Raw genomic sequence first — 14,668 nt, forward strand, 5'->3', positions numbered from 1 at the left:
CGTTTTTGGGTAAAGTTACCTACGAGTGCCGAATGTGCAATTATAGAGGGAATAGTTTGCTTTTCCAAACTATATTGTATTGCTATGCATGGCATTATACTTGGGTGAGTAACTTTTTGACCATTGAAAAAGATGGATTTATTTATTTACACTCTTTACCATATCCTTGATTGATCTTGTTTGTTTTTTAATGGAATTAGAAAATTGAAAATACATGTATCATTCTAGGCTCGCACCAGATTCCATCTTGTCTATCGAATTCTTTTTGCTAAGCAATTTGTGCAGGGTCAGGTATTCTTGGTTGATAAAGAATTTCGAGGAAGTGTAAGCTTTAAGGTTAGGTGAAAAAAGCATGTGAATCTTGTTCTCGTCTTCATTTCTAAAAGACTGCATTGAAGATAGCTTTGGATTGAACATAAATAGACGCATCTCATTCCTTCTTTGTATTATTTTTGTTATTTGAACTTAAGGGAAATTAAAAGCCTAAGTAATGTGTGGATTTCTAAATAATTATTTTGTATATTTCTTATTGAATAAAGAATTTTATTTTAAGTGTAGAAGTTTTGTGTATCCATAGAGATAGGGATAAACTTATTAAATTATTTTTAAGTTTGTTCAAGAATAAAGACTATTTCATTTTATTATCGAGTTTAGAACGTTTTACATCTTTACATTTTGGTATCAGAGCTCGTTGGTTAACAACACTAGAGCATATGACCATTATGCTAAGAAACAATCCTTGATACATGAATTATTGAGTAGGAATGGGTTCTAGAACTACAAGATATGGATCAAGTAATGGGGATGGTAGACTTGATCAGATTCTCGAACTTCTAAATCAGTAGAATGCTAGGATGGATGAAACTGAACAAGAAGTTAGAAGAGTTGGTGAGGTTCGAAATGAACAACCTCGACAGTAAGAGCAACCTAGAAATGAAATTCTTAGAGTCGAGGAACAACCTGATCATCGAGCTAGGATTGAAGGGGAGCTAGCCAAAGACTTGAAAAGGATAGCCCCACCTAAGTTCAATGGTAAGACCATTGGTGATGGTGCTGAAGCTTGGGTAATTGAGATGGAGAAGTATTTTGAACTCTGTAACATGTCAAATGAAACTAATGCAGTATAGGTTGCTTATCAGCTTACTAGAGAAGTTGCGACATGGTGGGACAATGAGAAATCTAAGAAGAAGTTACATCCTGATGATATTACTTGGAAACTATTTCTGCAATCATTTAGGAAGAGGCGGCTTCCTCGGTTATTCTTCAATAAGAAGTTGACAAAGTTCTAGAATCTAACTCAGGGTGGTATGACAATTACTCAATACTAGGAGAAGTTCACCAATCTCCTAAAGTATGTTCCGCAGTACCAGATGGATGAACGATCTCGCATTTGGAAGTTTATCTTAGGTTTGAGGACTCACATTAAAGCATAAGTGGATATTCATAATCCATTGACTATGGATGATGTCTTTGAGAAAACAACTAAACAGGAACAGAAGTTGCAGCAGCTGGAAATTTTCCATAAGAATGTGAATACCAAACCAGGTTTTTGGGAATAGGAATTTTCAAAACAATGATCATCAGAAGGGCAACTACATTTGACAAATAAGGAATCTGAAAAGAGGACCTAATACTCAGGATAAAGGAGAAGTGAACAAGGTTGGAAACAAGAAAGTGAACAATAATACCAACTTCACTAATTCCAATACCAGGCAGAACTTTGACAGGAATAGATCAGATGGGCATCCAGGACCTAGAGATGGATGTTACAATTGTGGGGGAAATCATTATGCTTCAAACTATCTACAACGTTCCACAACTCAAAGAGGAAGAAATCAGCAAGGAGCATCACTACATTTGATTCATACAACAGTAGATAACTGTCAGGCTGACTTTCAGGCTTCACCTATCCAGGTAACGAGTAAGCTTTTTGGTCACTCAGTTTCTATTTTAATCGATACAGGGGCTAATGAATGCTTTATTGATCCTAAAATAGTTTCTAGATTATCTATTAGACCTGGTTATATGTCACATGCATGGATGGTTCAATATGGAAATCAAGCAAAGAAGAGGGTAGATTCATGTCTATTTTGCAGTGATTTAGAACTTCCAAATTTCCAAACTTGGGTTAACCTTTATGTAGCGCCATTGGGATCATATGATGTGATATTAGGTATCAGTTGGCTAATTGAACATAAAGCTTTAGTAAACTATGCTGATAAAGTTGTTAGCTGCTTAGATTATACTGGAAATTCGGTTGAAATTCATGGGTCTAAAAGGCCTCTTGAATTGAAACACATCTCAGCTATGCAACTCAAGAAATCTCAGAGGAAGGGATGTACCATTGTTGTTGTCATGGTAAGTGACTTGGATAATGCCAAGAAGATCCCTAAGGATTATTTGGTTCTCAAAGAGTTCTTGGATTTTTTTCCAAAAGATCTTATTGAGTTACCACCAAAAAGGGAATTTGACTTCTCTATAGAACTCTTACCTGGAATCGAGCCACAATCAAGGCTCCATACATAATGACTACCATAGAATTGTATGAGCTTAAAACTCAATTGTAGGAGTTTCTTAGGCAAGGTTTCATAAGACCCGGTGTATCTCTGTGTGGTGCACTAGTAATATTCATAAAGAAGAAGGATGATACATGTTGTCATTTTATGACACCCTTGGTCCATCAGTGAGAAGCGATCAGAGATATGTTCCATGGACCAGCACTGCCCTAGTTTGATACAAGAGAAGATGAGGGAATCATTAAGTATGATGTTGTCTTGTCCAAAGTTCCTTTCCCAAGCCTTCTCTTCCTCTCTCTTTCCTGGAACCCCGAGGTTCCCAAGTTGCTAGTCTTCCCAACTTTGGTGACCCAGGTCTCTAAAATTCCCCCAACTTTGGTGACTCGGGTCTCTGAAGTTCCCCCAACTTTAGTGACCCAGGTCTCTGAAGTTCCTAAGTCTTCAACCCCAGAACTACATAACCCCCAGGTTCCCAAGTTCCTTATTCCTCAAACCCGAAAATCCGAAAACCCCATGTTCCCAAGTTCCTAAGTCTTCAACCCTGGAACTCCGAAACCCCCAGGTTCCCAAGTTCCTTATTCCTCAACCTCGGAACTCTGGAATCCCCAGGTTCCCAAGTTCCTAAGTCTTCAACCCTGGAATCCCCAGGTTCCCAAGTTCCTAAGTCTTCAACTATGGAACCTCCTCATTCCCAAGTTCCTAAGTCTTCCCAACTTCGGTGACCTAGGTCTCTGAAGTTCCCCCAACTTCGGTGACCCAAGTCTCTGAAGTTTTCCAAACTCCTTCTGGCTTGCAACACTTCTGGATGGCGTGATCTACACTCAAAGCTTTAAATGCTCCGATGACTTTTGTGACTTGTGCACCTTCTTTTGTGGAGCCACAGGGGTGCATTTAATTTTTTTGACAGGGTTTCCACCAGGAGAGGTACGGGGCCATGCTTGTTGTAGTGACTTATGTCATGTCTACATGCTCTGACTTTGGAAGGTTAGTCAATCTACCCTTCTTAGGGTTTCCTTTTTAGGGTATGTATAGGTTGCTTGCATGTATAGAATTCAAGTGCATGCACTTCCCTGCACTCCCAAACTGACATATAGGGGTCATGATCACTCTTGTAACCAATTTTCTATATAAAGGTTGTTAAGCCTCATTGTAAAGGGTTCTCTCCCTACTGGCTTGAGCTATTCTATTCTCTCTCACTTCTCTTGTATTATTTTGTATTTAGCAACTGTAAGTTGGCCATTGGCCTTATAATTAATTAAAATAACCATTCTTGCCTTCTTTCAACTTATGTATGGTGTGTATGTTTTGCTTATCTTCATCATAGGTGTATGTTTTGCGGCTCTTCTCTCATTTATGTTGTGTTAACTTATTTATGAGTGTGACTTGTGGGAAACCTTCTCCCCTTTTGGCATTCAGTGAATTCTAACCTCCATACATGCATTAGGGTCATTCATACAACTGAATTTTGTGCATCTCCTGGGTATTTTAGTTGATTCTTTGTGCCATTACGGGTAGGGAGAGAAACAATCTCTTCTTGGTGCATCACCTCCTTTTATTTCAAGAATTTATCTATTCCCTTTACCTTTTCAAGTTGTTAGGATAGGCTTAGGAATAAGTTTTGAAGTGTTGAGTTGGTTCAACACCTGCACCTAAATTGAGAAGGAAGTCAACCTTCTCTAGAGATTCAACCCCCTTGCGCAAGGTCCCACATTCGGGGTTGTTTCCATGTTTCATTAGGTTGCTGAGTTGATAGCTCAGCAAGGGTGCAAGCTTTTGTGATAACAATTTTTGACATGCCCGGTGGGACTTAGTTCAACATACATGCTAAGATTCAGTTCTAATTCTTAGTGTTTCAGCCTTTAGAGGCAATCACCTTTCAAGCACTTGGCAACTCTACTCAAAATCCAGTTCTTGTTCATATGAAGTTCCTAACTTTGGGACCCTAGAACCCCCAAGTTCCCAAGTCACCAACTTCAGAACTCTAGAACCCCCAGGTTTAGAAGTGCCTAAGTCCTCAACTCCAGAACCTCGAGGTTCCAAAGTCATGCAGTCGTAAGCCCAAGCCAACTAAAGATTCAGTGTGTTCTTCAATTCACCAAGCCTTTGGAGGCAACATCTTTCAAGCACCTGGCAACTCTGCAATCATTTGGTGGATCTGCGGTATGTTATCAGTCTCTGGTTGAGAGGGTCCATTTGCTCTTTTAAGCATTTTGTTAAAAAAGCTCCATCTCTTTCAAATGCTTTAAAATGAGTTCATATCAAGGGTGTAACTTCTATTCACCCCCATTCTATGAGATTGCCAACCATTTTTCCCCTCCTTACCAACAGGGCCAAACTAGGATTGCTCATAGTTTCATGCCAAATAACTTCACTTCAACAGTAGGTGGGTACTTTCCTAATGCTTGCCACCCACCCACCCCTGCTCAACCTTCTTGGCAACCCAACCAGCCCCAAGATGACGAAAAAAAGCAAATTACAAAAATCAAAAGTGTGTTGCTTGATTTCACCAAGAAGCAGGAGGAGTTGAAGAGACAACAAGAGTGGAATTTACAACATGATCAACTTGCTTATCAGGCTTAGCTTCAGCAACAACAGATGGGAGCCAAAAGACAACATGAGGAGTTCCTTGCAAGACAACTTGCCTCTGCTAGGAAGAAAGAAATTGAGCACCTAGCAGCCATAAAGATGCGGCTCATACAGGAGGAGGTTTTTGCCCCTAGGGTTCCTAAGTTTGAAATCCCAAGCTTCAAGCAGGGGAGACCTCCCAAGCCTTCAACTAACTCCCCTAGTTTTAAAATTCCAAGTTTCAAGGGAGCTCCAGTTGTTGTTATACAAGAGCCTTCTCCTCAGTGCCTTTTGCAAAATAACCCACCATCTAGGCCCTTTCCTGATGCTATCTCCCTTTTTAAGGGTAGACCTATTATATGGAGGATGGATGGTTCCCATCCTCATCATGATGAAGGAGTTCAATTAGCCATTGGGGAGTCTTCATATGCTCTAAAGGAAGAGGAATCGACAATGCTGTAGGAGGATATTGAGAACAATCAGTTGCAACAGAAGGTCATTGAACATGAGGGGAGTGTGAAGGTAAAGAGGAGGACACTGTCCTCTCATTTTAAACTCTTCCTTTCTTTATTGATCATGAGGAGAAGGATATGACTACACCTCCCCCGGTGGTAGCTCTGGAGCAACAAGCTAATGTTGAGGGGGGCACAGGGGGTAATGTTTTTGTTGCAGATTGCATAGTAGATGGATCGTGCCATGAACCTGAGGTTGTTGCATTCAATTGCCAGGAGGAGGAAACAAAAACAAAGAGACAATCTAAAAAATTTAGTTCTTCTTTTGAGGTGTCTCATAAACCTGAGATTTGTGCTGATGAGTTGGATATCAACTCTTGTGATTATGATGTATGTTGGTTCTCCCTTGTCCCTGAAAGTGATGATGTTGAATATGAGGTCTTCATTCAAGGTGAAGATGTTTCTTTTGGCACTAGGGATGATGTGCCTGAGCTTGAATGTGTCACTTGGGACATGCCAAGTTTGATGACGTTGAGCAACAACATGTTGGTCATGCCAATAGTCTTTTGGTTGCTCAACTTGACAGTATACCCGAGCTTAAAAGTTTACAATTTGATGTGTCTAAAGAGCCCCCTTGTGCTCGCCAAGACAAAGATATGGTATACTTTCCATCACCATGTGATTTTGAGGCCTTTTCTTTTGATTTCAACTCACGCCAAGAGGAGGTCGGCTATTGTGGAAAAAATGATGCCCCTTTGTATAAAAGAGATGCCTTATCTTTTGCAAGGAGTAGTTCTTTTGATGTTAGTTGACTCCTAAAAAACTCCCCCCTTGCTACTATGTGTATGCTTCATGCATCCCCAGATGTCTCAAGTAGCTATTTTCTATGGTTTCCCTATGGTGGCAAGGTAAATAGTGAAGTGTTATTTCACCACGTGAGTAGTATGTGTGATCTAATGGATGCATATAAGAGATTTCAACCATTGTAGCTAGATGGTGAATATAACAATGGTAGGAGGGGGATCAACTCCTTAAAAAGATTCCTCTTTGACAGAGAAAAAAACATCAATTGCATCTTATTGTAACAATGTAAATATTAGTTAGGTTTCTTGTTTTCCAAGAAGTACACGAGCATAGGTTGTTCCCCTTTAGAATGGTTGATCTTGATCCTTTGCAGGTTACAGAGGAGAGAGTTTTCTTCTTTCTTGCAGTTGTGACTTTGTGCCCAAAGGATTACATAGGCTACTAATCTATATGCTTAGCAGGAAAGCATCCTATAGAGGTTGCCAAAAATATTGTCATTTTATGACACCCTTGGTCCATCAGTGAGAACCGATCAAAGATATGTTCCATGGATCAGCGCTACCCCAGTTTGATCAAAGAGAAGACGGTGGAATCATAAATTATGAGGTGTTGTCTTGTTGGAAGTTCCTTTCCCAAGCCTTCTCTTCCTCTCACTTTCCCAGAACTTCGGAACCCCAAGGTTCTGAAGTTCCCTTCCTTGGTCTCTTGTTCTCTTGTCCCGGAACTCTGGAACCCCAAAGTTCCCAAGTTGTTAGTCTTCCCAACTTTGGTGACCCAGGTCTCCAAAGTTCCTAAGTCTTCAACCCCGGGACTCCGGAACCCCCAGGTTCCGAAGTTCCTAAGTCTTCAACCTTGGGACTCCGGAACCCCAAGTTCCCAAGTTCCTAGTTCTTCTACCCTGGAACTCCGGAACCCCCAGGTTCCCAAGTTCCTTGTTCCTCAAATCTGGAACTCCAGAACCCCCATGTTTGCAAGTTCCTAAGTCTTCAACCTTGGAACTCTGGAACCCCTAGGTTCCCAAGTTCTTTATTCCTCAACCTCGGAACTCTGCAACCCCCAGGTTCCCAAGTTCCCAAGTTCCTAAGTCTTCCCAACTTCGGTGACCCAGGTCTTCGAAGTCCCCCCAACTTCGGTGACCTAGGTCTCTGAAGTCTTCCAAACTCCTTCTGGCTTGCAACACTTCTGGATGGCGTGATCGACACTCAAAGCTTTGAATGCTCCGACGACTTTTGTGACTTGTGCACCTTCTTTTGTGGAGCCACAGGGGTGCATTTCATGTTTTTGGCAGGATTTCCATCAGGAGAGGTACGAGGCCATGCTTGTTGTAGTGACTTATGTCATGTCTGCATACTCTGACTTTGGAAGGTTAGTCAATCCACCCTTCTTAGGGTATGGCTAGGTTTCTTGCATGTACAAAAGTCAAGTGCATGCACTTCCCTACACTCTCAGATTGACATACAGGGGTCACGATCACTTTTGTAACCAATTTTGTATATAAAGGTTGTTAAGCCTCATTGTAAAGGGTTCTCTCCCTGTTGGCTTGATCTATTCTATGCTCTCTCACTTCTCTTGTATTATTCTGTATTTTGCAACTGTAAGTTGGCCATTAGCCTTATAATTAATTGAAATCACCATTCTTGCCTTCTTTCAACTTATGTGTGTTGTGTATGTTTTGCTTACCTTCATAATAGGTGTATGTTTTGTCGCTCTTCTCTCATTTATGTTGTGTTAACTTATTTCTGAGTGTGACTTGTGGGAAACCTTCTCCCCTCTTGGCATTTAGTGAATTCCAACCTCCATACATGCATTGGGGTCATTCATACAATTGAAGTTCGTGCATCTCCTTGGTATTTTAGTTGATTCTTTGTGCCATTTCAGGTAGGGAGAGAAACAATATCTTCTTGGTACATCACCTCCTTTTATTTCAAGCATTTATCTATTCCCTTTGCCTTTTCAAGTTGTTAGGATAGGCTTAGGAGTAAGTATTGAAGTGTTGAGTTGGTTCAACACCTGCACCTAAATTGAGAAGGAAGTCAGCCTCTCTAGAGATTCAACCCCCTTGCGCAAGGTCCCACACTTTGGGGTTGTTTCCATGTTTCACGAGGTTTTTGAGTTGATAGCTCAACAAGGGTGCAATATTTTGTGATAACGGTACCTTGAGGTTATGTATTGACTAAAGGATGCTAAACAAGGTATCCATTAAGAATAGATATCCTTTGCCAAGGATAGATGAACTTTTTGATCAAATGAAGGGTGCTACAGTATTCTCTAAGATCGATCTTTGATTAAGTTACCACCAACTAAGGATTAAGGATGAGGATATTCCTAAGACAACATTTTGATCTCGGTATGGACGAGTTCACGGTTGTACCTTTTGGTCTAACCAATGCCCCAACAACGTTCATGAACCTTATGAACAACATTTTTAGAGATTACCTGGATGATTTTGTGCTTATATTAATTGATGACATATTAATCTATTTCAAGAATGAAGAGGAACACAAGAAGCACTTAATAATAGTTTTGCAATCGCTAAGGGATCGAAAGCTTTTTGGTAAGTTTTCGAAGTGTGCTTTCTTTCAGGAAAAGGTGCATTATTTAGGTCATGTTATATCCACTGAAGGAATTTTAATTGATCCTACAAAGATAGAGGCAATTCTAGATTGGCCAACACCTTAGAGTGTTACAGAGGTCATAAGTTTTATGGGTCTTGCAGAATACTACAGGAAGTATGTGGAAGTTTTTTCTAGGATAGCAACACCTATTACTTCTCTTCAGAAGAAGGGTAACAAATTTGAATGGACTGAGAAGTGCGATAAGGCATTTCAGCTTTTGAAGCAGAAGTTGACAATAACACCAGTCTTGATTATACCGGATCCTAATGGACACTTCACAGTGATTATAGATGCCTCAGGTGAAGGTGTAGGAGCAGTGTTGATGCAAGAAGGGAAAGTGGTTGCTTATGAGTCTAGAAAACTGAAGCAATATGAATTGAAGTATGCACCACATGATTTAGAGCTTTTAGCTATAGTTCATGCATAACAAATGTGGAGGCATTACCCTCTAGGGAAGACATTTGAGTTGAAGACAGACCACTTAAGACTGAAATATATTTTTATACAACCTAATGTTAATGCAAGACAAAGAAGGTGGTTTGAATTCTTAAGTGAGTATGATTCTGGTATTGAATATATCAAAGGAAAGGAAAACATGGTAGCAGATGCTCTCAGTGGAAAAATACATCAATTTGCTATGGTTACTACTAGGTCAAACTTAAAGCAACAAGTGTTGTAGAATCTCTCTGAAGATGAGCATTACCTAAGGGTTAAGCAAGCCTTGGGAGTAGATCCTTCAGATCACCGATTTGATGGATATGAGTTGGAACCGGATGGTATTTTGAGGTACCAAAGAAGGATGTATATTCCTAGAGGTGGATACTTAAGGAAGTTGATATTGCATGAGGTGCACAATACACCTTATTCAGGACATCTTGGGGTGATGAATATGGTAGCTAAATTGAGAACTTTGTATTTTTTACCTAAACTCAGGAAAGAGGTGATTGAGTATGTGGCACAGTGTTTGGAATGCCAGCGAGTGAAATCTAAGCATGTTCATCTAGTAGGACTTTTATATCAACATCACATACCTGAGCATAAGTGTCAAGTAATTAGTATGGATTTTATCCAAGGATTAACTTTGAGTAAAAACAAGCATGATACCATTTTGGTAGTTGTCGATAAGTTGAACAAAGTTGCACATTTTGTACCTAGAAGTCTTAAGGATGAATCGTTGACTCTTGTGAATAAATTTGTGTAAGATATATTCTAATTACATGGTGTACCAGAAACCATTATATTAGATAGGGATACCAGGATGACATCTAGATTTTGGACAACATTAAATGCAGCTTTGGGAACCAGACTAAACTTTAGTTTGGCATATAATCCTCAGACTGATGGCCAAACAGAAAGGGTTAATTAGGTAGTGGAGGATCTTCTACGGATGTATTGCATGGATCAACAATACAAGTGGGAGGAGTATTTCCCTTTGGTTGAGTTTGCATATAACAACTCTTTTCATGCATCTTTAGGGATGGCACCTTTTGAGGCACTCTATGGACGAAAGTGTCGCACACCTATTAGTTGGGATATGATGGAAGATAGGAGCATCATTGGTCCATATATGCTTAAGGAAATGGATGAGAAAATGAAGTTGATCAAGAGTAGATTGAAAGAGGCAGTCAATAGATAGAAAAACTATGTTGATAGAAACAAGACTTTTAGATAGTTTGTTGCAGGAGATAAAGTATTTTTGAGGGTTAAGCCTCGTAAGATCTCTATCTCATTTGGGAAATCATTTAAGTTGGCACCAAGATATGTGGGACCCTTTGATGTGCTGAAAGTTATTAATCCAATTGCATATAGATTAGCTTTACCACCTGCTCTGACTCAAATCCATAATGTTTTCCATTTTTCTTTGTTGAAAACTTATCATCCTGATGCATCTCATATTCTTGATTGGAAATCTTTATAGGTACAGGATCCAGGGGTGGTGTTAGTGGAGCCCATCTGAATCCTAGACCAACGTAGCACTAAGTTACGTAGTAGATATTTTACTTAGTATAAGGTCTAGTGGGACCAATATACAGAGTATAGTGCTACATGGGAGGATGTTGAGACAATTGACCATCATTTTCCTCATTTGCTTTCATAGAGTAGTATTTCTTATTACATGAGATACCTTGATACTTTGATTTTGATTCACATGTTGTGAACTTGGATAACATGGATGCTACTGTTATTGTTTATGTTTTGATTCAAGACTATGATGTGTGGTTATTACTTTATGATGTTTGAGATATTATATGCATATAGTTAGAATAATGAGACACCCAGGATGATGTCTCTTCCAAGTGGAAAGGATGTCACGAACCGTTTTATCTATAATTACTTGCAATTATTAAATTATGGAAATGATTTATATTTTATGATTAGATGGATGAAATGGAATTGAAATTGAAATTTGATGTGGATTAGGATGGAAATTTAAATGCAAATGAATGAATTAAATTATCTTTATTATTAAATTTAGGATTGTCGTTGCTAATAAACAATCAAGAGCAAGTGAATGCAAGAACATGTGAACGTGGATGAAGGTGAGAACTTGGTTCAGGTAGAGTTGTCTTAGCTCATGGACTTCGATAAAATAGATGGGATCTCACACACCACTTTAGAATAAATATGTGTATATGTTGCATGATTTAATTTTACGATTTAATTAAATTTGAATTTGCACGAGTGACTACAAAATGATATGTTTTATTTTGAAGTAAGTTTTACTTTTAAAATTATTAGATTAAATATGATAATTGACTATAGATGTATGCGATTTTTGTGAACAGATATGAGTGAATGGATGAAGCTAATAAACTTATTTGTCACTTGTGTATTGTGTGTGTGTGTGTGTGTGTGTGTGTGTGTGAGAGTGAGAGAGAGAGAGAGAGAGAGAGAGAGAGAGAGAGAGAGAGAGAGAGAGAGAGAGAGAGAGAGAGAGTTCAATCATATACATGTATATACTATATAATTATGATATATATATACCTTATTATTATGAAATTTAATACTTCATGTATTTTATGTATTTATATATGTGTGTGTGTGTGTGTGTATTAATATGGTGGCAAACTTTTTATATAGCATTATAAAGGGGAAGTTGATATCAATATTTACTAAGCATCATATCGAACTCATTGAGTTCGAATGTGATAAGGACTATGTGCTATGGAACGTGGGCACTACGTGGACTATCCCATATAACAAAACACCTTGCAAATGGGAGTTGATGAGTATATCGACTATGCAACAAAACAGACATGTAGTGTTTAAGTTAAACACAAACTTTGCAATGAATAATCACGTTGCATTTGAATAAGTATACAGACTGTGTTGTAAAGCATGGTCTCTACGTGGTGGAAGTAGTTGGGATTTAGCCTACATGGTACAAACGTTGGCCATGGGCCATGCAGACTGTTAGATGTGTCACATGGGTAACACAACAAACATTAACAATAGTTAGGTATAAGCCCAAAAACTAGGAGAAATTGTAGTTGGAAAACAACATAAATAAGACTATTGTTTTGGTAAAAACACACACAACAACAGAATTGGAAACATAGAGAAAAGAAGAATGTTGGGAAATTTATAAAGAACACAAAGAAAGTAACACGACCAGTAGATTTTGAAAGGAGAATTAGCATCGATCAACTCATATTTGGTTTTGAAATTCACAGGTAGGTTCTTATTCGAGCAATGTTTTAAGGTATCAATCTAAAAGAATAGAGTTCGATTTGCTTTGAGAATAGTTTGTTTTAGAACGATAATGTAGAAAATAATTAGAAATATGGATTAGATTTATGTTCATAAAAATCATGTTGGTTTATATCAAATGCAATTTTGGAAAGTCATATAGATCTAGGTGCATTACGAATATAATTTTTATTGTATTACTCATTGTGAAAAACATAGAAACTAGATAATCAAAACACGTAAACCATAGAAAGCGAAGTGTTAGTTATTGATAATTATACTATTCGAATTTTATGAGAAATAAATAGAAGAATGTGTACTCAGATTCTATCCTTGCATTTTATATATTTTTATATGCTAAATATGCATACATGCGTTACACCTTCTTGTTTAAAAATTATTTTCTAAATTATGTGTGAAACGAAAGATTGTCTTTTATTATATTTTTGGTATCATGTGAAAAAAAAAAAAGGAAGCTAGACCTGTTAGAATACTTTTGCATGTGTTTTTGGGGAAAGTTACCTTCTGGGATGGGTGTCGAATATGGAATTATAGATAGAATAGTTTGCTTTTCCAAACTATATTTCTTTACTATGCATGGCATTATACTCGACCGAGTAACTTTTTGACCATTGAAAAAGATGGATTTATTTATTTACACTCTCTACCATATCCTTGATTGGTCTTGTTTGTTTCTTAATGGAATTAAAAAATTAAAAATACATGTATCATTCTAGGCTTGCATCAGATTCCATCGTGTCTATCAAATTCTTTTTGATAAGAAATTCATCCAGGGTCGGGTATTCTTGGTTGATTAAGAATTTCGGGGAAGTGTAAGCTTCAAGGTTGGGTGGAAAAAGCACCTGAATCTTGTTCTCGTCTTCATTTCTAAAAGAGTGCATTGAAGATGGATTTGGATTGAAGATCAATAGACACATCTCATTCCTTCTTTGTATTATTTTTGTTATTTGAACTTAAGGCAAATTAAAAAGCCTAAGTAATGTGTGGAAATCTGAAGAATTATTTTGTATGTTTCTTATTGAATAAAAAATTTCATTTTAACTGTAGAAGTTTTGTGTATCCATAGAGCTAGGGATAAAATTATTAATTTATTTATAAGTTTATTCAAGAATAAAGAGTATTTCATTTTATTATCGAGTTTAGAACGTTTTACATGTTTACACATCCCCTTGTGTTTTTGGATTTTTTTTACTATTTGTAATCATTATAAGTGTGTGATTATATTATTTGTGTCATTTATTACCTCCTTGTTGTGTGTTTACGTGTTTGACAATAAATCATAGCATCAAACTACCAACATGTGGTTTGTAGGTATGTTTGCAAAGAAATGACCTTAAAGGTCTTGTATTTGTTTTCATTTGCTTTATTTATAGTGAGTTAACTTGATTGTTTAACATGTGTGCCCAATGGTGTGTATGATCTTCCCTCATTCTACAAGGTGACATTGGAAATCAAAAACATAATTTATGTGCATTTGTCTCTGCACCTCACATTTTTATTTATAAGGTTAACTGATTTATTTTATATGTTTATGTGTTTAATCATTGAAATGATAATGAACCCATAATGAAGTTGCAAAAATTCAAAATAACAACCAAGAAACATACCTTCCACAAGAGAATGTTGCAACATGAGCTTGCATGAATATTGATAAATGATATTGATTAATGAGACATGTTACAATGTGTAATCACCTTGTATATATAGGGCAAGGTGTGATGAGGTAGAGGCAATTACCCTTGGTACAAAAATTAATTTCTCAATGCAATATATAAATGCCTAAATTAAATATTAAATGCCCTATGTGTCTAAAAGTAAATAATGAGACATGGCCTCATTATAAGAACTATTGGAATGCTACCTAATATATAAGGATAACTAACTTAGGAATGTGACACCTAACTTAAGATGTAATCCTAGGCCTAATTAAACTTAACATGTGAATAGGTTCCCACTAATAAGTAGTTAGGAAATAACCACATTCACACTAACCCCCCCCCCCCCC

At 37.6% G+C, this 14,668-nt stretch overlaps 1 protein-coding gene across 1 annotated transcript; it reads left to right on the forward strand.

Moving 5' to 3' along the window:
• Nucleotides 1-1,457: 1,457 nt before the first annotated feature.
• LOC131066084 (uncharacterized) lies at nt 1,458-2,526 on the forward strand. Its single transcript, XM_058000774.2, has 2 exons — nt 1,458-1,529; nt 1,639-2,526. The coding sequence occupies exons 1-2, from the start codon at nt 1,458-1,460 to the stop codon at nt 2,524-2,526; spliced, it is 960 nt and encodes a 319-aa protein (XP_057856757.2).
• Nucleotides 2,527-14,668: the final 12,142 nt, after the last annotated feature.

Source organism: Cryptomeria japonica, chromosome 1 (genome assembly GCF_030272615.1).
Source record: "Cryptomeria japonica chromosome 1, Sugi_1.0, whole genome shotgun sequence".
Classification (NCBI taxonomy): domain Eukaryota; kingdom Viridiplantae; phylum Streptophyta; class Pinopsida; order Cupressales; family Cupressaceae; genus Cryptomeria; species Cryptomeria japonica.

Bases quoted from the DNA above. Each gene is read 5' to 3' on its own strand.
- LOC131066084 (XM_058000774.2), top strand. From the start codon at position 1,458: ATGGATGATGTCTTTGAGAAAACAACTAAACAGGAACAGAAGTTGCAG. The intron at 1,530-1,638 runs GTGAATACCAAA...CCTAATACTCAG, and splicing joins TGGAAATTTTCCATAAGAAT to GATAAAGGAGAAGTGAACAA.